General features: G+C 41.0%; 1 protein-coding gene across 1 annotated transcript; it reads left to right on the top strand.

The window, feature by feature from the left end:
• The first annotated feature begins 14440 nt into the window (after nt 1-14440).
• Nucleotides 14441-25023, top strand: borcs6 (BLOC-1 related complex subunit 6). The gene is made up of 7 exons (XM_080469187.1): nt 14441-14496; nt 17046-17674; nt 18086-18272; nt 19528-19710; nt 21462-21625; nt 21905-21988; nt 22082-25023. The coding sequence occupies exons 2-7, from the start codon at nt 17057-17059 to the stop codon at nt 22205-22207; spliced, it is 1362 nt and encodes a 453-aa protein (XP_080325313.1). The 5' UTR covers nt 14441-14496; nt 17046-17056; the 3' UTR covers nt 22208-25023.
• Nucleotides 25024-25658: the final 635 nt, after the last annotated feature.

Genomic DNA, 25658 nt, shown 5'->3' with positions numbered 1-25658 from the left:
TTCATGCGCATGCACTTATCTACAAAAAAAAAAAAAAGCGTCCTTTCATGAAAGCGAGAAACTTTGAAGCTACACTGAAGTATGTACAGGACGATGTGGACTGCAGAGACTGTTTCTCCAAGACAAAGGACTTTGTGAATTAAAAAAAAAAAAGGAAAAGGAAAAAACAAGAGCAGAAGAAGAATAGCTTAGGTTGCATCGCATGTTGAATGAAGGATGATCGGCTCAGTCTGTCTGACTCTGTCGTGACGGGGACATTTAAGTGGATGTTTTGGATTTGGAGCCTGTACAGACAAAAGAATATTGGTCTCGTTCCAACAGCCGAGACCCGAAATCACCAAACTCTTATGAAATGATTACTGCATGCGAGGAGCATGCTGGTGACTTTGAATGTTTTTGCCCATTAATTAGACATCACATATATACTCCAAATTCTCCAAAAGAGAACAGATGTTTCTAGATTGATTTCCTACCTCCCAGGCAAAAAACTGGTTTCCATTAGGTGCAGTACGCTGCTAAGTTCATCAGGCAGGAATTCTGGAGAGTCCTTGGCTTTATTGTCAAAGTTATTGTAGTTGTGAAAAGAAATTTCCAAAGTTTTTCAAGGACATCCCCTCCTCAGATGTTGCCAGCTGCTCAAAAACATTTAAAAGACGAGCTTTGTTGTTTCAAAGTGAAAAATGACAGAGAAAAAAAAAAAGAAGCAAAACGTGTGTAAAACATCAGATGTTCCAGAGTCTTTGAACACATCAGCAGGTAGTGGTCACCCAGCTGAAACAAAAGCATGAATAATCTATATGGAGGGGGGGATTTTTTTTCCTAAACCTTTGGATAATTATCAGTACTTATTCATAATTAAAGGGCTGATACATTCAAAACCACGTTGCCATCTTCACAAGTAATTTTGCCACTCAGCAGAAGCTTTAAGAGTGTGTTCAGTTTGCGAGTAGCTGTAAATAGCACTGATGGATTCCTACTTTGGAGCTTTAAGACATCAAACAATCCTACACACCTCCAGTGAGCCCGTCAAGGCTCTTTTCACATAGGTGGAGTCTGACCGCAAAGAGACTGCCTGTGACCGCAAAGATGAAAGACATGAGGGAAAGGCACCACAGCGGCTTTGATGAGGTTACAGATCAACTTTCCCAGGACGTTAGTGCCCTGTGCTGCAGGAGATGTTTCCATTATGTTCTCCCCAAAGTTCAGTCCTGTGATGTTAGCTGGTCAGGTTTAGTGCCACGCTACAGAGGCCGGTTTGGTTTTCAGTGTGGGAACGAAGTGAACAAAGGAAGGTGGGTTTCCTTTGCTAGAAGAGAAGCAATATTTCCTATTTTAGATGTTGGAAAGGAAAGAAAAGCTTTGTGACATCCATAATTCACTGTCTATTGATTAACGCAATGTGATCAGAGGCAATGAATATGGTCATTAACTAATTGGATTTCAAATGGAAGCAGGCGTCCATATGATTCATAAACATCAACTGACCCAACAACTTGTGTGCAAGCAATTTTTATTTTCCCACTCTATAAAAATATATTTCAGATATTTCATAAATGCATTCCCTGTGTATATGTGGGCTTCTTTTCCTTCCTGCACTCCAAGAACATATATTTGAGGATAATTGGTGACTCTAAATTGATAGTAAGTGAGTGTGTCCGGGGTGTACTCAGTCAGCTGGGATCGACTCCAGCACCCTGCGACCCTGAGCTGGATAAAGCAGTTTTGAAAATGCATCATAAAGTTATATTATTGGCTCAGCAATGCAGTTCATGTCTGTAAGAAGTCATGATTTCTGAGTTATGAGGCATTTCAAAAGAAACAATTCCATACCTATTTAAGTACATACTACCCATGTATAACAAAATCTATTGGCAAAAAAAAGGAAGCTATAAACCACAAGGCAGCAAATATGCAATTGTGGGATTTTTAGAGTCAAAGACATCAAATAATGTTGGAGAATTGAAGGATCAAGAATGCATTGTTGAATGAAAAGTGGAATGTCAATATTTTTCACCAGCATTACATTTTAGGCAGATAATGACCCACTCGTAAAGCCTCCATATGTCCGAAAAAGAAGAAAGGGTAAAACCTTGCACACAGTGGTTGACTACATTGGAAGTATGAATGGAAATAAATTCCTAGATAAGTAAACACAAACAAACTCAAGACGATCAGCTAGGGATTTGCAACTTTGACACACAATGAACCGAAACAAAGCGTTTTCATTCGGTACAAGAACATCTGACATACTGTCAGACTTCCACAAGAGGAAATAGTTTTTGCTCTGACTTTGGAAATGATGATGAACTCGGTACACTGAACCGCGTAAAATATAAAGATGCAATAAAAAGATTTTCCAACATCGTTGCACATGGAAGCTCGACTGATCGAGGACTGAGACGCTGTACAGAACCTGCATGTTTCTCAAGCTATGAGCCTTTAGTGACTGGGAGTGAGTAACGCACCGCTGGTTCAGCAGCTCCAGCTGGTAATGACATCGGACTGTAAATTACAAAGCAAGTCCAGCGTATAATAAAGAAGCCTTTCTTGTGAAAAGCTGGACCTGGAGAAAGCGCTAAACAGGACCGGCGTCAAGTGGCCAGCGGGATTCCAGTGACTTCAGTGACTTCACAAGGCTGTAAATCCTGATTTGTTCTCAATGTTAAATATGTTCTGCCAGCACAGCTTCCTCCACCTCCATGTAACTGCTCTCAGTGGTATTTATTATTTTCATCTGGAGAGGGACTGTTTGATTCATGAACCGGCGTTTGAAATGAGTTTGTTGGTCTTTCTGTTGCTTCTGTTGGAAATTGCCCACTTCCACTTGTTGAAATGTTTTATTATTATTGTTGGAGAATCACACATCTCTTCATTTGCATGTAGAAGTGAGGCAGCCGGATCTGAAACTGACTTGTTCCAGAGCTGTGGATCCAAACCAAAAGAGTCACACAGCTGTTTGTTCACAGCTCAAACTGCATTAACGGACAACAATATTAAGTTAAACACACATGAGAGTTGAATTTACTAACTGACGCCGAGGCAGAGCTAAAACTTAACTTCATTTTTGTGATTCACCCAGAAAACTGCATTACTGAGTCCAAAGATGTTTTTTTGAAATGTATCCTATTGTTTGTATCATGGCTGACTTAACAAATTATCTCTGTGCATGTGTGTGCACTTGGTTTGTGTTTGACATTAGTGAGGTCAGAGTGGGAAGAGCTCAAGCATAAGTCCAGAGGTTAAGTCAGTAAATCTGCCGTATGGAGAAAACAGCCAAAGATCGAAAGAAACTTTTGATGTTGTCAGAATATATATATAAAAAAAGCACCCTGGAGAAAATGACTCTGGGGTTGACGTCTTGGCTTCTTGGCCACATGAAAGTATTCGCTCGCACTGAGCTACTTCTGAACATGTGTTTGAGCACAGAAGAAAAGCAGTTTATGAGGGAGTGTGTGACTCTTGAGTTTGGTGAAGCTGTTTAAGTGTCAGCCCCTTCTTTAAAAAAGTCACGCTTGAGTGAGTGTGAAGCAGAAACCAACATCCAGTGTGTTCTCATTAGAAACCACATATCTTGTAGACAAGGGCCCATACAGTCTTAATTGTCACTGAAGCTGCTGACTGCTATTGTTATTGTTGCTGTATTGTTGGTGACATAACTTCTGGTTGTTTATTTTCTGTGTACATTTTGTTGATTGTTATGCACATTTTAAAGGCTCCATTATTTACATTTTGCTGATTTAAAAAAAACTAAACTGTTTTGATCACTTTTGTTTAAGCTTTGTCTGCAGCCCTACTGGTTTTGTATCTGTGTCTTAACAAGGCTTTGATTTCAACATCTCTTCCATCCATTGCTGACTGTCTTTCTTCCACATGAAAGGTTTGCACTTTGGGCCTGATTGAACATCAGAAACCTGATTTGTTTCATGAGTTAGCAAATATGCAGCTTTGTGTAGACCAGGTACTTTGAAATTTGATTGTTCAGGGTCAAAGGTTAACATATTGCAGTCAGCTAATCCCATGATTGTATGGATGTCCAAAACCTTTGGCATTGCCTGTTAGGATCAGATAATGACCGATCACTGAGGGCCTACAAATAATCTTTATGTTAAAAATGTGGCAAAAAATCCAACAAACTTCATTTTTGACACATTTTTGCAATACTGGCTTTTTTTTATTTGTCTTGTAGACTGGACATGTTAATATTTCCACAGTATTTATTGCATATAGATTTTTTTTATTAGCTGTAGGGGTATTTAAAATAAATAGCTCTCCTTAGCTGTGATAAAATGTAGAATCTGTTTGTTAACCAAGAAGAAATAACACTTTGTCACTATATAAATCAGCTGTGGCATACCTCTGGCTACCACCGGGACCCAGTTGGCTTAGCTTAGCTTCTAGATTTGAAACAGGCGAAAAGTATACTGTTAAACCACAGGGATTCAAAAACTGAAAAAATCCCAAACTATAATAAAGAAACTAGTGGCAGAGGATGCTTGCAGGCAAAAATCTGTTGGAGAGTGGAAATTCAAGCTGAATATCTGCCTGCCAATGCGTACACCCTCAGGCAAACAAAAACAAAGTGTGTGTCTTCTTTTAGGCATCTCTACTTTGCCTGCAAAAACTTTGATTCCTTTTAAACGGCCCTGCCAGTTTGCTAAGTATGCATCACATCCAACAGGCGAAAATATGAAAATAATCCTGCTTGTATTGACCTCGGCATGTGGATACCGTGCGCGCATGAGTGTGTGACTTGTGTATATTTGCGTCGGATCCAAACAGCACACAAGTGGGAGGCAGAACTCCTACGAGACGTTTTTATGGCAAACCGCTTTAAACATTCAGTGTTTCCCTGAAAGATGTGATGCAGAACAGCTCCTCATTCATTACAACAGCCTCATGTGTTTCTCTCTGCTGCGCTGTATTTACATCTCGGTGCCAATCTCCTGCTCTTGTGATTTTCCAGAGCGACTTTTCCACAGACGGAATGAAAATGTCAGCCCATGATCTCCTCCAATACATGGAGACTTTGTTTTATTTCTTCATGTAAATATGTATAAAGGTCGGCTTTTAAATGAGGACGTCTGTGTTTCGTGTGTCTGTATGAAATCGAGCCAGATTCTGAACACTGCACGCTGACATACATTAGAAAGAGTTCGGTACAGCACTAAAGTGAGAACCGAAACACTGAACCTCATTTACAGCGCCATAAACACATTCTTCACATCATTCTTCGACTTTCAAATGATAAAGAACAGATTCTTCTAACCCCACACATTTTGATGCTCGGTGAGGATATTTAGAACCCCCACAGTTCTCAGGGTCGAAACAAAACCTCTGTCTATAGAAAAAATACACTATAATCAACACAGTAACTCTATTAAACTACACAATTACACCGATACCTGTTCTTCCATTCTCCCTCTCATTCTATCCTTTCTGTTTTTTCTTCTTTTATTGAAATAAAGGTAATAAAAACAGCTAAAATCTAGTGTTTAATGGAAGGCCTAATGAAGTTTTAAGTCCAGATTTAAAAGAAGTGTGTGTCAGCAGTCCTCAGGTGTTCAGGAGGTTTGTTCCACCGGAGTAGGAACTAATAGCTGCTTCACCTTTTTAATTGTGACTTTTAGTAAACCTCTTCCTGAGGCCCTCAGGGGTCTGGATGTTTTATATTCTACGAGTAAATCTGAGACGTATTTAGGCCCAAGACCATTCAAAAGCTCTATAGACAAGAAGTCAGATTGAAGTTGATCTTCTGACACATAGACAGTGCAGAGATAGAAGATCAGGTGTGTTGCACTCCGCTCTCTTTCTATTGGTGTTGACTTGATGAGCTGCAGCTGACAGACTTTTTACTGAGTAAGTATCGTTCCTGCACTGCACTCATGGTCAGTTTTTTTTCTCCGCCATGTGAATATTTGCACACATATTTGACTACATTCATACATTAAATACAGTTTTTAGTGTGGATATTAGCAAAATAACTTAAATGGGACGGCTTTCAGACTCCGGTGTGAACAGTATGAAGTGGGTGTGCTGAAGAAGGGCACACTGCATCAATATGGATGCCCCGCATGTCAGCGTGTGTGCATCAAGTTCCAAGTTGATGTGCAATCGGACTGGTCTCGGTCTGTAGAGCAGTGGATTCTTCCTCTGCACAGTAGTTATGTCTCGATATGGAGTTTGTCCATCGTTTGAATGGGAGTTTGCTGTGGTCATGTCCTCCAAGGCAGAATTATTATAGTTGTCTTATTTCAATGATGTAAGAGAATGAAATGCAACATGGTCATTCAGACTGAGGTTGAAAAATATTGTACACTGTTCAATTTAGAGCTACATATGGAAGTCGCTTGAATGTGACTTAAAACACTTGGACGTGTGCTGCTCAGACAGTGATTAAAAAAATTAGATATGTGCAAAAAAAATTGATTTGAATCACCTTTATGAGCAGTGTGATGGTAGCGTCTGCCAACTTGCAGTAAATATATGAAAGACACCATTGATGATCACATATTGCTGCGAAATATGAGTTTGACGAGATGTGAAACTGAGGTGTCTAAAAGAAAAAAAGGAATGATGTAGTTTGACAGTGGTGAATATTTAACTGAAAGTAATCCCAAATCATTACAACAAGCCCAAGGGCTGTTTTTCTTCTCAACAAAATATGGCAGCATTTCAAACGTGGACACCTTTTAGCAAAGTAAGCAGATTTACATTGCAGGCATTCATTCCTTTCCAACCACGTTTTGTTTCATGTAAGCAGTCCATCACTGGCTTCACTCTAAAACGGTCACATACCATTCAATCCCAACCCCCGGCTGCCTCTGCCAAACTGACCACATAGAGCACTTTCTCATTTAATGCCAAACAACTGGTATGCAGAGCGATCCAGAGGCTGAATTATTCGCTCCGGTCTTAACGGAAACCTGACGGCCTTCAGTTTGTCTGCTGGACCTCGAGGTAACAAGTGTGGGCCAGCAGCACCTCATCGTAGACAACTGTTTGTTTATGCAGTATTATTGTATGAATGCTGCTTTTTTTTATTTTTTTTTTATAACTTCACAGCCTCTGGTCAAACACATGCAACTGTGGCTTTCCCCTTCTTTTTTTTCAATTTTTCAGTTTTCGTGAGCAAAATCATGGAGGAGAATCTCAGAGGAAACATGTCCTTCAGTCTGAGAAAGAGGATATCACAGCTAAACAGACAGCCTCGCATCCAGAGTAAATTAAAGCATTGTGGTGCTGCATTATGCTAACAAGAAGACTTTTTTCCCCAAGAGTTTTTCCTACAAGCGTCTCCTGCCTCACCAAGTTGTGATACCATAATTATACAGTATTGGCTTCCTCATCATACTGTGGAACAGATCAAAGGTAGAATTTCAGCCTCAGTCAAATAATCCTCTTGACTGGATCGTGTCATTTACTCACATCATGCCATAAATAAACTTTAATTACCTTAGAAAAACATTTACTGTTTCCCCCAAAATTGTTATTTTTGTGCAAGGATTTCAGGAAGTCGGGCTCATTATAACTCAGTGTGGCGTATTATTTCACATGAAGTGATAAAATGATAATAAATGACATTGGTTTGTGGTGTTTTGTCAGGTTTGCATATTAAACAGCTTTGAGTATAAATATTACCTCTGTGAATCAGAGGAGTGGTATGTCTGTACATCTCTCATGAAGTATTACTTTAAAAAAAAGAAAGAAATGTCTGTATACTGAGAGCAGAGATACCACAATGGTTAAAAAAAAAAAAGAAAAAAAAAAGATGTTTTCATAAACACATAGCAATGTTATCATTGTGATTACCTTCAGTGTGGCTGCAAGTTTTCTTCGCTTAAAGGTCAAACTGCCAGTTGAGTTCAGACTGAAATATGCCAATAAATATGCTATGAATGCCCTATATCCACAGAATAAATCTTAATAATTTCAATCATTTCAACCGTCTGTACTTCAACATGCCAGTGGCCACAGTTTTAGCTACAATCACATTGTGCAAGACTTCTTTTTTCCTTTTATCCTTGTGGTGAAATGGTGTTTCAACTCACATTCATGGACATCGTGCTTGTCAGTTGATGTTTTTCCGTGCTGTTTTTAGCCGGGCGCTGCTCTTACTGTGTTTGTCATTTTCATTGTTTTCTGTGTTTTTGTGTTTTATTTTCTTCCTCTATTTCAGGAGTTGTGTGGCTTCACACTATTGTCATCTGTCTGAGATAAGAGCAGCTCCATCACCTTGACTGTGCCCACCTGTGTTGCTTTTCCTCCCTACTGCCTCCATGTTTTCTATATTCAATTCACTTGTTGAAGCTTGCCTTCAACCTCTTGTCCCTGCTTTTCATGTCTGCGCTGTCTGTCTGCTTGGTTTTGCCATGTTTCCGGTCACGGTCCCTGTCTGCTTCTTTTTTTTTCGGAAACCGTCACAGATGTGACTGCCTCATTGTTGCTTAAACTTGTGTTGATTCTGAATAAACTGGCTGTGTGCATCAGTCTGTGTCTGTGAGCCTCGTGTTTGAGTCCTGCTGTGAGTCATGTGAGTGGTGTACCCAGGGTGTGATCTGTGCAGAAACCAGATGATGGGGTGAATGTTTCCCACGATATGGCTTTTTTTTTTTTTCTTTTTAAACAAATGAAATAAAAATGATAAGAAAAGAATAAGTTGATTTCAAAGCTTTCTATTATTGAATAAAACAGACTTTAAAAAAAACAACAACAACTATATAAGGTCAGTATTATGAAGATAAACTAAATTAGAAGAAATAAGCTTTCAAACTATAAGTGAACAAGTGTCATGGTTACAGGCCTCCAAACAAGAAGAGGGAGATACTGACTTTACATTTTCTAATTACAATCCTTTAACTAATGCGCCTTAAAAAATGCTTTTTGTTGCCTATTTCAGGTTAATTAGTGACTTTAAAACTGCCCAGATGGATCCACGGATGGAATGCAGGAATGTTTCCCACACTGTGCAAAAGGCCATGGTTCATGTTTTAGTTCTTTTGAAATTCTAACTCTGTCTTTTGTTTCAGGCTCCTTAACTTCCCCTCCTCGGGTCTGATTGCTGTTCCCTGCCCTCATGTGTTTCACCTGTGCCTGAGTGTGACTGTTTTCACCTGGTGGCTTTGTCGCATATTGGGCATTTCCTGTGTGTCTTGTTTACCAGTTCAGCTGTGTTTCAGCATTGGTTGTGTTCCTGTGATATCTATGTTCCTTGTGCTTTTCTCTGTTTGGATTTTTGTCTCGACAACATGGTTTATTGTTGGCTGCTTCCTCCATCTTCCCTTTTCCCCAGCAAGCGCCTGTGATTCCTTCCCCAATCAGCAATCCTTGACACAAATATCAGAGTTCAGAGATCGTTTGTCCAAAAGACAGACAACCATCCACACTCAACATCACACTACAAAAATTGGAACAGACTTCCAACAAAAAAGAATTACAAACTTTGTTGGACTGATCTTTGGAAATTTAGGTGAAAAGTCAGAGACAAATAAGCGTGCTTATTGCTTGGGTTTCTACTCCCGTCGATCCCCTTTTGTAGACTGCGAGGCATTCAGTGCACAAACGGAACCAGATTTGACAATAAAACCCATGGGGCCAACATTGACAATTTCACAGCCATCTGTGGCTGCAATTTCACCGCAGCAGACTTCCGTCACGTCTTCCTGACAATGACAGAAACACTTTACGAAAACCGCTTCTGAAATGATCTGTTCCGGGAGATGTGCAAAATTAACAAAAGGAGCTCAATACCAACTCGATGACAAGTTGTTGTAGAGAAACTGTTTTTATAGAGATGGTGACTCAAAATGGTTTTATATTTATTGGTATTGTCTGTTCCCTTTAAAGTATTCAATAAAAAACACACAGCGGAGTTGGGAAATACAATGAACACTTTGGTCGATAAAACGAGCGCTCAGGAGGGGAGGATTTTGGCATTTGCCGCACAGAATGACTCACATATCCGCTTGACTTCTTTCTCCACCACTCAGCCAACCAGAAAGGCCCCTTCTTACCCTTTTGCTCATAAATGTGCCTTTTCGGTGTAATGAGCGGTTCGTACACTTCACCACAATATCCCTTTCAGAAAAGTTTTCAAGCTGAATAAAACTGTGTGTTCATGCTGAAGATTGAATTTTACAGTTTAATGCCTCAGACAGTCCTCTGCCACTCTGGGACTAATTCCGGGCGAGATTTAAGGACATTGTGGCTGTTGATGGTGCCCTCTCCTCTTGCTGGTAACCACAAGACCTCCTGTCCAAACATTTTCGATAACTTCATCAATCATCTTCTCCAGTGATGAAAACTTTTGAGAAAGTCAAAGAGACACTCCTCCAAGGATCATTTCCCCCATGACAATAAACAAAACAGAAGAAAGAGCATACCTAATGCCAGCCGACCACTTTCCTATGGTATGCAAATTTGCAACCACAACCACTCTATAGTGTATGTCTGGATGTCATTTAATATTAATGAAATGATGTCTGGCTAAAGTCCACTGGCATCCATGGGTGGATTACAGGTTCAACTGAACCAAGGGGCTGTAAACGACTATGAACGAGGGTGAATGGGTTCTTCCAAATTCTCCTACAGCTGGACTGGTAGTTTCTCAGTTGACAGATGTGATAGGTTTGTCCCGAGAAATGACAGCGGGTGGAGTATTGCTCATGTTCTCAGGCTATTGGCGGCAGTACGATGATCTAACAGCACTTCTTTTAGGCGAGTAACCCTAACCGTTACTGAGTAGCAACTCGTGGGCTGTAGGGAAAATATACTGAAATATAAACTCGTGGTTTTCACTGATGACAAATAAACCACATCGAAAACATCACCTCATTTGCCAAAGATCCACCCATCTGTCTTTTACACCTAATTAATTCAGTTTAAGGCTGCAGGGGCTGGAGTCTATGCCAACTAGCACTGGGCAAAGAGCAATTTATATCCAGGAGAGTTTGCCAGTCACTTCACATTTGATCTGGTACTGACTAATGTTTTCCATCAAAAACAACATTTTGTTTTAACCAGTAATAGCTTTCTATAACCGAGACGAAATCTATTTGGCATGAGACAAACCATGTAGGGAGTGAGATTTGAGATATCGGTTGAGTTTGATACGGGACGGATGAGAGGTAATATGCAGCTCTGCTTTGCTTAGATTTCAAAGTAGAGTTATTTGATGTGTTTTGTGTGGTCCACTGAAAGACGGTTTGATAACTATCAGGTGGATACATTTTAAAATAGGTAAGAAGATGGCAGAGCTGAGCAAACTGGTCTGCCCATTCAATAGATGAAGTCAAAGTGTATCAAAATGTGAATCTGTAGATTCACAGTCAATAACAACAACAAACAAAATAATAACAGCATTAGAAAGGTGCAACTCTTCTTCTTCTGAGCATGTTAAAGATGTTTCCTCAGAAATATCCCACCTAAAATGTTTGTATATGTCAGTTGTGGGTATCTGACATGACGCATGTGACTGTTGTTTTGGCAGTGAGTGTTTAAACATTCTGTCTCCAATTTCAATTATGCAAAAACCACGTTAGTATCAGGACACGTGCTTCCAGTTTGGATTGTATCCATCATTTTCCCAAATCCTGCCTTTCTTGTGGCACTTATATGTCTGGGTAAAAACGCTTCTCTCTGAGAGTAATGTCCTCAAAGAGGAAAGGTAACTGGGACGTTTTGGGTAAAGGCTTATTTCTGAAGTCTAATTGTATAATTAGGTAATATTTTTTTTCAGACTTTGATGTTCGTCAAATAAGGAGATGCAACAAATGGGATGAGGCAGCTGGATCTCCACTGAGAGCGAGGGCGCAGCTGGTTTGAATGCAAGGGGTTAGATTAGAAATTTTACAAGATCTTCAGATGTGGTGGCAGTGCGGTTTTGAGCCCTCTCTCCTCTTGTGCAGCGGTGTCTGTCATTTGTGACCACATTCAAGGTTTTAAAAGCCACAAACACGGGCTTGATTTCCACTGCAGAGACAAACAGGCCAAATCAAGGTATTCTCATTATTCCAGCCTCTGTCAAGGTCACTTCATTATAAGCTTAAACAATTTAAAGGCCATTTCTGGAAGAGATCACTATGAGAGAAAAGATAAACACCACCTGCTTGGTGTCTAAATGGTATTTATTGTCTTGAATACCTCTGATAAGAGCTGTTTTGTAATACAGTCCTGGGCTTATGAGGCAACCAGAATGAAAATGGATGTTTTTGGCAATGTTGTTGAATGACTTTAAGCTGAAAACACTACAACTATATTGATGGTTGACATTATTTACTTGTGTGTCCATCATTTTGGTATATAAAACCTCTTTTCTATTGAAATTTGTTTTCTGATGACTGAGATTTAAAGAGATTCACCAAAGTGAAGGAATGAGATCAGATCAAGGGTGAAAATGCCATTTTCATAGCTTGAATCTAATATACTTTACAGCTTGACATATACAACATTTCATGTATACAATTGGAACAATTGTTCCCAGTTCTTTGAATTAATATATACTTTAAAATTATAGCAATAACTTGTTCAGTATCTGTTTATCCCAGAACCCAAGAATCTTGGAAATGGAAGAGGAGGAGAATTTGGTGGCATGCACACTTGGAGTCTTCTGCTTTCCGTGATCAGCTCCAGACCTCTGAGGGTTTTGAGCCTGCATAACGTCCAGGGAGGAAACCAACTGAGGCATGGACTCCAGTTTCCTTCCCCAAGTCTGTAAAACAGGGCTTTGCTGGCAGCCAAGCAGGCATGATGTCGCTTAGGATGATTTTATACATCTCGAAAACTAAAAGACCAAACAACACTTTGTTCCTCGAGAATTGAGCGAGGTGTCTTGTCAAAGAGGCAACGCAGAGAAACCTGCCGTGACCACATTTTGGTCCTTATATGGAATTTAGCTCACATGATATGTATAATCTTAACCTGTACACTCTTTTGCAGAGTTTTCCAGAAACCACAACATTTCCAAGTCAGGGTTCAAAGCACAGATATTCTCAATGTCATTTTTTTTTTCACATTTACTAATTCACTGAAGACAAGCATGGAGCCAATTAAACTAAACATTAACAACTTTTTTTCAAAATAGCTTTCTTCAAATTGTGTTTTATATAACAATGAAATACATCCTCACTTCAAAGAATTGTAAAATTTTTAAAATCTAAGAAAATACTTTATTATTGCGAAAGAGATGGCAATTCAACTCAACTCAGTGGAACTCAACTGCTGTACCTAAATTGTCATAAAAACAAAAGACACAAGAACAAAGTCTCATGCTGTTAAAAAACAACAACAAAATAGCCAAGGAATAAAAATTGGTTTTAAGAGCAGATGTAAAGACAAACTGTGAAGCAAACTGTATAATTTGCAAAAGTAAGTCGTTTCGTAGTTTTGGAGCATCGTCAGAGAAGGTTGTGTTTTCTTCTGAGCTTCCTCTTTGTTCTCGGTACTTCCAGGAGCCGCTGATCACTTGACTGGAGGTACCAACTGGGAGTGTAGGAATGAAGCAGCTCAGCAAGGTAAGACAGGACAAGACCATTAAAAGATTTTTAAAAAAAACAACCAAAAAAACCAAAACAACCTTATAATGAACTCTAACGTGTGCAGGTTAAATGTCAGTGGCTCTGTTATTCCTAGAAATGACAGACAACCTGGATGACCCTTTAATCTGCCTTGACTCCTCATTTCTTAGTGCTCTAATACTAAAACCCTAGGCAGGATAAAATCTCCATAACACACTGTACTGTTCTTGTAGCCCTCAGGCAGAGAGCCTGTGGTGTTTGTCTCCATCTGTTGGGATAACATCGATGCATGCAGAATGGACCGTGGAGATTCGAAAGGAAACTAATTTTGCTAATTTTGCTTCAGTATTAATGGGCTATATTTTATACTTAATTACTATTATACATGCAACATAAAATAATCCTTAATAGAGACAAATATCAGCTTTAAAAGCTAAAGAACTATTCAAGTTTCAAAGATTAATGTCATATGCACATCAATAAAATAATGCTCCCCTGTACAATGAAATTTGTTCTCTGCTGTTCACAGAGAATGCCAGCTGTAAATTAGAAGGTAAAAGAAAACAATGCAAGATAGGTCAAAATTATGTACAATACCTAAACAAAAGAAGTGCAAAACGTGGGAAAGAAATGTATACATACAAAAAATAAGTGTAGTATGAAGCAGCATGAAAATGTGCACTCATTTGCGTACTAAAGCTATATTACTGATTTAGACTCACTAACAGGAATGGCACTGGGGAACGAGGTGATTTGGAACTAAAATAACTTATTGTCGAAATGTAGAACAAACTCGAATAAAAGCATATCAAATTTGATTAATATTTTTAAATATTGTTTGGAAGTAGTGGTCGTTGTTATCTCTTTTACTATTGTCAAGCGTAGTTTTGTGAGGCGGAACGTTTGTTTGTTAACAACTTTGAGGGGAGGATTATTTCGGTCGGACTCGGTGGTGGCTTACATCTTCCAGGTTTAAACTGCTCTGGTGAGTGATTACTTTACCTAAATGCACTTTACAGACACTGCGTGAACACATCGACACATAACTATCGATGATGAAGTTTAATTGCCTTCATTGTGAAAGCGTGTCAGATAATAGAAGGAGAGCAGTGGAGATGTTGTGGTTCAGAGGCCCCGGGACAGCTAATGTTAGCCGCACTGCGCTAACAGCGTTTAACAAGGCGACACAGCCACTTCCTCATCCACGAGCGCAGGCTTGCACTTCTCTATTTCTGTGTTTTTTTAGCAAACAACCTACTCTGCAAGTTGCCCCGTGGAAGTCTTGAAGGAGCAGGTTAACAATGAGTGTAGCTGTGGGGTTAAAGCCAACGTCGTGATATTACGTCATTTATTGTAAAATGGTACCGAGCACCGCACATTATCTGCAGACTGACCCTCCAGAACCAGACTGACCCTCCAGAACCAGACTGATCCTCCAGAACCAGACTGATCCTCTAGAACCAGACTGATCCGCTAGAACCAGACTGATCCTCCACAACCAGCCTGTTCTGAAAATACCAGGGTCAGAGCTGTTTCATGATCACACATTACATCTTTAGGATGGTCAGTCTTCCATCCACACAACCAGGACATGAATGTCAGCTGCGTGACAGTAAATCAGTATCACACCAACACTCCTAACCTGTGAAATGTCTATGGATATTTGATCTAATTTTCACACAGGCCACATCCCTCTACTGCATTATTCATCTACAATGCTTCAACTTGATAGAACTGCTCTACTGCCAACAACTGTTTTACTTCATTGTTTTGGTGATGCTCTGCAGAAAAGTCTGATGTTTATATTACCTTGTTTATAGTTTACTTTCCAAAGTACTGGTTCATTGGCTTTTCCTCAGAAAAAGTCAGAAGAAAGGTTACCCTTCATCACTCTCTAGTTTCATCCTCCTTCTATACCACTTTGTCCTGTACAGATTGCCAGTCCATCACAAAATAACTGACAACCACACACACTCGCATTCACACATGGGGCAATTTAACGTCATCAATTAACCTTACATGCATGTTTGTGGACTGTGGGAAGAAACCGGAGTGCCCGAAGGAAATCCACGCACATACTGGCAGAACACGCAAACTCCACACAGTAAGGCCAGCCCGGTATTTGCACCCACGACATTCTTGCTTTGAGCCGAGAGGGCTGCTCCACTGTGCAGTCTCCTTTCTAGTTCACTCAGGAGGGATTCTGAAAACTAAGACTGTAATGGTGTTTTTGGCAGCTGTAACTGGAACATATTTATTCACATTGAGTGAAGCTGGCTTAATATTATTGTATAAACAACCAAAGACACAAATGAAAGGCCTATTCTATATTTTTCACTCTCTAAAACCTAAAAACTCTCTCGACACCAACCGACTCACAGTTCCAGGCTATTTCAACTGATCTCTTTTTTGATAACTAATGTAATATTTTTTTTCCACTTCTATTACTTGAGTCTTCCTTCAAACTCAGAGATGATTGGGTTAGTTGATCATAAGACTGAGTGGGAGAGGACTTCAAACCAGTAAAACTGAATCAGCAAAACTGAATCAACAATATTCAATAAGGGCGATATAATTACATAGTAAAACACATATTGCATTAAGTGTAATGTGAGCTGGAAAACCTTATTGTTCATTTGTAAACCTGCTACACAATGATAAGTTGGTTAGCAGGAACATCTGGTTCGAATTGGGTCTGGGGGACCTTTCTGTGTGGAGTCTCCATGTTCTCTCTGTGCATCGATGGGTTTTCTTTGGGGTTCCGGGTTTTATTCAACAGCTTGCAGACATCTATGTGAGGCTAGTTGTGCCTTGTAGATGTGGATGTGTGGTTATCTTACTGTGTTTGCCGTAGTCAGCTGGTATGGGTTCGGCTACCCTGCTGACTCGCCTCAAAACTGCGGATCCAAGCAGTATAGAACATAAGTGAATAAAATCTGTAGCTACATTTGCTGACGTGTCCTTATTTTGTTTCCAGTTGCTATATCCTGTAAAATACCTTGCAAGCGGTCTAGAAGATTAACGGATGGATAAACAGGTGGTGGACTTAAAACTTAGTGTGCTGTAAGGGAAGAATTCACCCACATTGTCTAATCCTTTAGCATTGAACATCAACTCATATTCACAAGGTAATATTAGATGGAGTTGGCATTCAAAGATTGGGGAAGCAAGCTTGTGACCAGAAGTTCACTGGTTTGAGCTGCACTGCCTACAGATCGCCACTGTAGGTCTGTGTGCAAGGCTGTTAACTTTCAACTGCTCACGCTGTTTCTGTAAGAGTTTCAGTCGTTGCTCGTGGATGATGGTTTACCTGCTTGTGATCTGCAAGGATCTTTGCACTGATGATGAAGCACAAAAAAAATGTCAGAAGCATAGTATTGTTTCTGAAAAACTAGTGTTTAGACCTGCCATGGTATTGACAGAATTATTCAAAAAGCAGTAGTACTCGGTCAACATGGTAAAACCTGCTAATATAGTCACGAAACGGGAGTCATGTGCATTGTATTACAGTGACATGCTTTCTCTTTTCTCCAGCAGGTGGAGGGATGAGTCTCTCCCCTGTGACTGGCACTGGAGTGCCAGAAACACCTAACGGGGTTGTGACTCCTGTTGCTCTGGAGAACGGCCCCCACGGAGCCGTGTCGGTGCACTGTGGGGGGAGCACATTGCCCGATCCCGGAGAGGATTCAGCAGACAGGCCCATTGTACACACAGGGAACCATGTTGACGCGGAGAACAGAGTGAATGATGGCAAAGGCCATTTGGACACAGAGATGGACATTGGCGGGAGGATGTCTGGTTTATCGTTACTCAGTTCTCAGACGGCACATTCGTCTGTCTCTGCTTCCACAAGCACGGAAGACACTGACTCGGCACCCAAAAACTCAAACATTTGTCAGACCACTGAGACTGTGTATCATCCCGATGGTCTGTGGGAATCGGCACAGCTTGGACAGTCCAAAGAGTCGTCTCAGCGAGGAGGCGCCATGACTGCGGACAGACAGCAGACAGAGGCGGAGACGTTAGATGAAGGTGCTGATTGCCCAGAAGAGGAGGATGAGGAGGAGGAAGATGGAGAGAAAGAGAAACAAGATGAGGAGGACGATGAGAAAAATGAAAGCAAATGGAGAAATCAGCATGCAGGAAAGAGAGCAGAGGCTGAGGTGAGCTCTGGGATTTTTCTTTTGACGTTTCAGCTAAAGCAGAAGGGCCGCAGGTTATCGTGAGAGAGAATGAGAGTTAAGAGATGAATCGAGAACAATGTCAACAAAGTGCCAGTGCAGAGGAAAGTTGGTGAGCCTTCAGATCTCGGTTCCTTTTCAGCAGAGTCCACAGAGATTTTGGTATGCTTGAAATGAAGTACAGCCGGCTGACTGACAGGAAGGTAATTATAGATTTTCCACTGGATAAACTTTAAAGCGAGAACAGAAGCTGTCTATCAAAGAGAAGGGTAGAGTTTTAAATAGCAGTAGACATGTCTATGATGTGTTCTTAATTAATAAGCAGTGATTTAACTCGGCCTCTCCATCTCACCCATCTTCTTCTGGATTCCACCTCTTCACCTATGTTCGCAGTCCTCGAGACATTACTCCTCCTCAGCTCCTGGCCCCAGCACCTCGTCCTCTTCGTCTCCTCAAACTCCGCTCCTCCCCTCAGATGACGCCCCCTGTCCTCCTCACATCATGGCCCAGGTGTGGGTTCGCAATGTCCGGGGGATGCAGGATAGCAAGAGCCTGGATGAAATCAGCCAAGCGTGCGGAGGTAGATGCCTGTCGGAGAGCTTTGACCTTGTTAACTGGAGTTTGAACCTTCGAAGCTAAATATGACATCTTTTTGTCCATATGATTCCACCTTTTTAAAGACCCATTGCAAAATCAAATCGGTCATCATCGGCAGCAAAAGACTTTATCTTCTTTTTATGTGTAGGTTTTCGTTAACCAGGGTGTCCCATTGAGGTTAAAAATCAGTTTTTCATGAGAATCAGTGCTAAAATAGAAGGAGATATTATCGAACGGTTACTAATTCACACATTTAAAACACAAGTAAGACAATGTTAGGTTAAAATTAAATCAGCACATCATGAAAAAAAACTATTGCCTCACGTGGAACTAAAATTCAGGGCCTCATGGTGGTACAGTGGTTAGCGCTCTCGCCTCACAGCGAGAAGGTCATGGGTTTAAATACCAGCCGGGCTTTTCTGTGTGTATGCGGGTTTCCTCTCACAGTCTGAAAACATGCACCTGAGGTTAATTGGCGACACTAAATTGCCCCGAGGTGTGTGTGTTTGTGGTTGTGTCACTGTGTTTGTCCTGTGATAGATGAGCGACCTGTCCAGGGTGTACCCTTCCCTCGCCCACAGTTAGCTGGGAATGAACAGAATGGAAGCGGTATAGAAGCTGGATAGAACCATGTTCAAGTGCTCTCAGTTTAGATTTAAAAGCACTCAGTGTGAGTATCTAAGTCTCTCGTCTTTCTGCAACATATTCCATGTAAGGAATGCAACAAATAGAGAGAATATAGTTAGAGAATGAAAACAATGACAGCCACCACTTCTCTCTGTACAACAAGCTCACATAAGTAGGAAGGCAGGGGCCTGGGAATTACCTTGTATTTGAAGGTGAACCAATGAGTCAGTCTTCAGGTGGCCAGTAGAGGCCAACTCACCCAAACATACAACTCAGAGTGGTGTGTCAGTGATTTGCTATTAGGGTTAAACCTCAGAGGAGAATTGTAGTCGGATCCAAACCTTCAAACACCCTTAACAGAGGCAGTCGTATACAAAAGATCTACATAGGTTGAAAACAGGCTTTTAAAAAAATGGCAGCATCAAGTTGCATTTTTATATTAAAAGAAAAAAAGCCCATCTTGATATTCATACACATTAACCACCTCCATTTGATCATTTTCAGCTCTCAAGAGGAATAAAAGATTGTAAACAAGTATTGAGGTGTTGACTCAAGCGTTTCCCCGGTTCTTAGCGAGTTAAGCCAGCGGCTGGTATTTGTGTGTCTCGCAGGTGGCTCAGGGGCCCGAGGCGGCGGCAGAAGTGGGCAGTCGGAGGGCCGGCGGGCCACCATCTCCTCTGCTCTGGAGCTGGAGGGGACCGTTAGCCACGAGGGAGACCTGACCAACTTCATCACCAAGAACCTGGAGCAGAAGATCAAAATGAGCTCCAAGCCCAGTCTGGACTGCAGCGACTGTGAGTACAGAGCTGAACCCAACTTATTCCATTCAGGCAGATCTTTCTTTTTGTAATCTTTGTAACTCATGACCAGATTAGTGGAAATGCACACAGTTTTCCCCTTTGGCCCAGTCAGCTTTCATTCAATTATTTATTTATTCATAGCTTCGGTCATTTACAAACCACGAGAGGTAAAGAGGAGCTGAAGCACTCGACTCACTTCAGCAAATTAATTGCCGTGTTTGTTGACTTGTCATGAACGGGATCATCGGATGTTCTCCAGTGTTTATGCAAGCAGTCATGTGATTTGTCCCGAATCACTTTTTAAATATATTTTAGATACATTTACATATTTTTTGATGTCCATCTTAACTTAAAATAGCAGTTATTAGATGACATTCGGTACAACACGGTTTAGCTATTCATGTATTAATACATGTAGTCTCCTCACTAAATACTATCGGTAAAAGAGCCAAACATGTAAAGCTAAAATTGACTGGTTGGGTTAGAAAATGCTGCTGTGTTTTCAGAAATGTGTAAACAGGGATAATGTCTAAACACCTTGTTCAGGTTTCTGAAAAAAATCTCCTCGTTGCTCAGGAATCATGTAAACACAAGGTCAGTTAACCTTTTCTTATAGACACACACACACACACACACACACACACACACACACACACACACACACACACACACACAGAAAACATGTATATGTGGTTCAGCAGCCTTTCTGATAGCGATCAAATCATCTTACTTTACTTACTCTTATCGAGGTTTGATTTGATAACATTAGAACTGTTGCATCACTGTAATGGCAAAATCCTGTTTGCGTGTGTTTGGATAACTTTTCATCTTATGAAACGCAGTGCAGCTGGGGTGACATGGTAAAGGGGAACTCGTGGTTACAGAAAGCTTCATACACATCACAGACTGGCTCTCAGGATCCATTCCAGTCTTTCTCTCCTCACTGGGGAAGATGTTTAGCTGAATAATTCAAAGGTGAAGAAGACTCGCACTCTCTCCTCTGCTCTCGCCGTCCCTCTCCTTTCTCCCAGCAGAATAAATTAGCCTCAGACCATGTAAGAAGGAGACTGCAGAGAGTCAGATGGAAACCGATATATTTTCTTAAAGGTCATACACGCATACTATATATTCTGTCATTTGGCGAATCTCCCAAAGTCCAGCAGCTCGAGTCTGTGGGGTTTGTCCATTACCAGCCGTCTGTCTTGTCAGGTTTTTTCAGGGAGGAAGCCGCCGAAGCACTGCCCTTCACTCAGAAGCCCCTCTGGATGGGAGTGTCAGCTAAACTGGCCACTCAATTTAAACACAGGAACACGGTCAATATGCCCTCTGTGGCAGCTCATTCCCGCTACCTGCTGATTCAATTAAGATGGATGACTCACAGACGTTGTTTAGACTGGAGGGATTTATTACTGAGTTCCTGCCACTGCCTGACAGGAAACTCTTTCACGGATGAAAACGCCTTTTTTAAAACTCCATCAGCCACCTGTGTGTTGCGTGCTTCAAGATTTAATGACTCCAGGCACGAGTGCCCTTTTGGTTAAGTGCATAATTTGTAAAAATATGTGTCGAGTGGCTTTTGTGAGAGCAGGTGTTTCTTCAAATGAGGATAATTCTTCAGTTTCGCTTGAGCTGGGTTTGTGTTTTGTTTACTCTGTTTGTCTCTTTAAGCGGTGTTGTACCTGCGGTTGGTGTGTGTCAGCATCGGTCACTTCACATTCATAACACAATCTTTCCCTCCCCCCCAGCGGACTGTTCGGGCCCCATCTACCGAAGCCGGGGGTTATCGCGAAGACCAGCCGATATTCCTCCCATCGATCCCACCGTCCTATTGGACCTTCAGAAGCACACACAGGAAGTGGCGCACAGTGTGGAGATGATGATGCGGAGCCTCAATGGAACCATCCAGAATGTGAGTCTCAAATATCGGCAGTTGCCTCAAGAAGTTTTTAGACTATTTTTCGTCGTGTAATTCATCACAAAAGTCTGAATCTGTACCAAGACCCTGAGTCGTAAATCAAGTAGTTCTGGGAAAACTCATCAATAAAACTGTTTGCCAATGTTGCATTCAATTTAGCCGAATTGTATCAAGAAAAGTAAAAGTACTTTAAACTATTACAGGAGCAATTTTATGCACACGACTGATCGTTTATTCGGTGTCGGTGATGGATCTCTCTTGTTTGTCCATTAGATGACAGCCCTGAGTGTGGGCTACATCCAGACCTACAGAGACTCGGTGGACAGCCTGGGAGAGTCTGTAGACATGAGCATAAAGGTGAGATACACTGTCTCTTCATTTTTATTTTATTGCCCCATTAGATGCAGTATCACAGCTCTTTGACATTCCCCGTGTTCTTTGCGTCCACAGGGCATGTACACGCTGATGGCTCGCTGCGAGGAGCTGGACCGCTCCATGCAACCCATACACACCCTGGCGGCACAAATCCGCGACATCAAACGTACCCTGGACACTCTGGAAACCATTTGCAAGTAACTCCACCTGCCCGTTGCGATCGCACACATCCCCGCTTCAAAGATCCGACTCAGCACGTCCCCGGCGAGGACGTCTGTAAGCAGCTCGCTCGTCTGCAGGTAGCACACACACTGAGGCATCGTGCACCTCCCGAGTCCTGGAACCATTGCTACTAGGCATGATGGATGATTGGCACTCATAGTTTCTCTGTCCCTTCGTTTGGAGAAGACCATGTCTGTGTCGTGAGCTCTCGAATGAATCGTGCTTAATTTGCTCTCGTGGCTCAGCTTTTTCTCCCTTTTTTTTTTTTTTGTCGTCACTCATTTCCGCTAATCAAGTTGTCAAGAAACCAAATCTCACAAATTAAGACACGTGTGGAACAGCAAACACAAATAAATCCTGGGATATGTTGGGAGAGACGACCTCTTTTACAAGTTTACGGTGTCGGCAGTGGGATTTCCTCCGTCCAGCCTGCTTGGTTCAGATTGCACTAACCTCTCCTCGCCACACGGGGTCGACGTTTCCCTCTTTGTCTGTGGAGAGGCGAGAATAAACTGCTGAGAAGACAGTGACTTTTGCACAGGAACTGAAAGTCTATTTTTTATCTTATGCAACAAAGATCCGATTCTTTCACTGCAGGCTGAAATAGGGAAAAGGAGCATCTTGTCTGTCTGTTTTTATATGTTTGTTTATTTATTCACTTTGTCAGCATGCACGTGTGATCAAATCTGTTTGTGTCATTGGGAAGTAGAAGAGTCAGTACTGAGTACTGTGTATTAAGCTCCACCAGTACTGTTTCACTCCATCATCCACTCACATCTGTGCAGAAGAAGCTTTTAACATGTAAATCACAGATCCGCTGCTCTCAAGCCTCCACAGTTTTCTGAAATGATCAGAGCAGTTTAACCCTTCTGGAGCCTTCACACTGGCTTTTAACGTTATTTCTGAAATGCTCCGTCATCCAAAAGCTTTCAGTACTCAGAATGAGTTTGATTTGAAGGATGGATGTCAATCCACAAAATCCAGGATTACCTGGAGTGTAACTGAAATACTTCAAGTCTTATTTGTTTCGGATGAAAAACAAAAATTTAACTGGACACTCAAAACTATTTAGTTATGAGTAATGAAATAACTGGACAAACAATGGACATTTTAATGATAAATTTGAGATTCGCCTTTACAAGATGTCATCATACTGGACAAATGGGCAACATTTTCATTTTCCATCACTGGTTCTAGACCATCATATATGCAAGGTCATTTCATGTGTTTCTGGAGGAAATTAAATGCAGAAAATGTGTCTGTGTTGTTGAGATGTCCGCCTGGTGTCTGAGGACAAGTGGATCACTTTCATTCCCCTGCTGGGACGCGGTTAATAAAGTAAAACGGAGACATTTTATCAAGACAAACGGAGGCCTCAGATCTGCTCCATCAGTGAGTATTTTCTTCAGTCTGTTACTCATTTGGCTCATGATTGTGGTCATGGCTCATAATGGATATTTATGTTTTAAATAAATAACACGAAGAGGCTTTAATAACTTAATTCCCTTTTAACATCAACTACCAATCACAAGAAGTATGGACAGAAAACGCAAAGCTTGATTTCAAGATTAGGAATTCTTCATTAGTGCAACCAAATGAAACTACTTTTCATTTCCAGGAATACAAGTAGCTCACAGTCTGCTTAATGTCTTTAAATAGGATGGTGTTTGTGCGGAAACAGCTAAGCCAAGTTGTAGGACTTTAATCTTGAGGTTTTTGCTCAAGCTTCAGGTTTTACTTTATGTCTTCGATGTCGGCCGTTCATTGACCGCACCCATTAAATACGACTGTTTAAGTAGCGGCCAACAAAAAATCTAGTTCAAAAATTTAAGCAGCCGTCACTCCAACTTCTCTGCAGAACCTTTTCATCGTCATAGCAAAGACTCTGCATTGTTTTCTTTGAACAAAGAAGAGTTAAACTTGGGAAACAGGCTGTTTGGAGTCAGTCGTCGGCCTTTGGACGTCGACTAAGACGGACTTCCACCAAAAGGTAGTGTTTTGTTATTTTACTGAATGGTGATTTATTTTTTTCTCATGAACCATGACACTTGATTTTAAGAGACTCTGGTACTTCTGTTTTTGCACTGGTGGGACTTGTGTAGTAGATCATGGTACGTGTACTAGATTTTTAAGCTAATACTCGTACGTGTCCCTAATTACTGATTATTAGTGTAATGCGATGAATGGTGGGGGTATCGGCTCGCCTCAACTGGACACCTTTATAGGTTACTCAAGCCAGCCACTGAAGAGCAATACTACAAGAGACGAACGTCAGACTTGATATAAATGCTTGAAATGTGTTAAATGGGCCGTATTGGGAAAGATCGTTTCACTGGCTCCACGTAGACGACGCCTATTCAGACATAAATAAAGTTTTTCTTCTTGTTTTCAACTTTGTGAAGAAATAAAAGGTAGAAAGCGAATCAAAGAAACATTTGGAGTGATAGATTCTTCTGGAAAAATGTACGTAAAGATATGATCATCATCTTGTACTAAAAGACTGCTGTAAAGATGTCAATGCTCTTTTGTAGGTGAAGGGGAAAGTGTCACAGAGAAAAGCCTTTTTGAAGCCTCCGTAGTATTGTGTGAAAGCGAGAAAGGATCCAATGACGAGGAAAGAGGGAAATGTCATTTGCCTGTTCATAATATATGTGTTAATGTTTGATCCATGACTTCTCTGTGTTACAATCAGATGCATCTGTGTACATACGACCTCTTTCTGTAACAAATGATTTCGATACCCTTGGTCTTGAGTGTATATTTTAATGAAAAGCAAATAAATTTACATGAGCAGCAAAAGCGGTCTGATGTGATTTACAAGGAGGGATGCAGGTTTCTTGTGACCGCCGACCGTAATCCCGAGAGTGATGGAGTCACCTTCGTTTCATTATTTACAATCGAGCTCCTTCGAAGGCCCAGGAGGTCGGCGTTGAGATGTGTAGTTTCTCTGGATCTCAGGCAGAGGAGGCCAGAGAGCTCAGTCGGAGTGTAGGGGGGTTCACAGAAGTCAGTGTCACATTGGTGAAACGTAAAGGTGGTTGTTTTAGAGTTGTAATTAAAAAAAAAAAAAATTCTATTAAGAGGAGGCAAAGTGAATGAGTCGGTATACTAAAAACAAACTTCTTCTACAATCCTTGCCCGAAGCCAGACTCATTCATACGCCACAAACGCCTTATCCCACGTCATATAGTCACACTGTCAATGAGACTTTCTAATATGATTTACATGAACAATATTCGTGTTAACTTTTGTCTTACATCAATGCCTCTCTTCAAGCCCTCCTAAGATTTAAATTATGATATTTATGACCTCGGGTTGAAATAAGAAATTGGAAAATCATTGATCTTATAAAGTATTGTCATATTTTAAGGTACTGTATTTTTGATCCCCATTACATATAAAGGTAAAAATAGATCGAAGATAAAAACAT

The sequence above is a fragment of the Lipophrys pholis genome, assembly GCF_963383615.2.
Source record: "Lipophrys pholis genome assembly, chromosome: 8".
NCBI lineage: Eukaryota > Metazoa > Chordata > Actinopteri > Blenniiformes > Blenniidae > Lipophrys > Lipophrys pholis.
This window is presented reverse-complemented; position numbering and strand designations above follow the sequence as displayed.

Coding starts and splice junctions, on each gene's coding strand:
- borcs6 (XM_080469187.1), top strand. CDS start 17,057: ATGAGTCTCTCCCCTGTGACTGGCACTGGAGTGCCAGAAACACCTAAC. Junction 17,675..18,085: donor GAAAGAGAGCAGAGGCTGAG/GTGAGCTCTGGG, acceptor CTATGTTCGCAG/TCCTCGAGACATTACTCCTC. Junction 21,626..21,904: donor TCAATGGAACCATCCAGAAT/GTGAGTCTCAAA, acceptor TTTGTCCATTAG/ATGACAGCCCTGAGTGTGGG.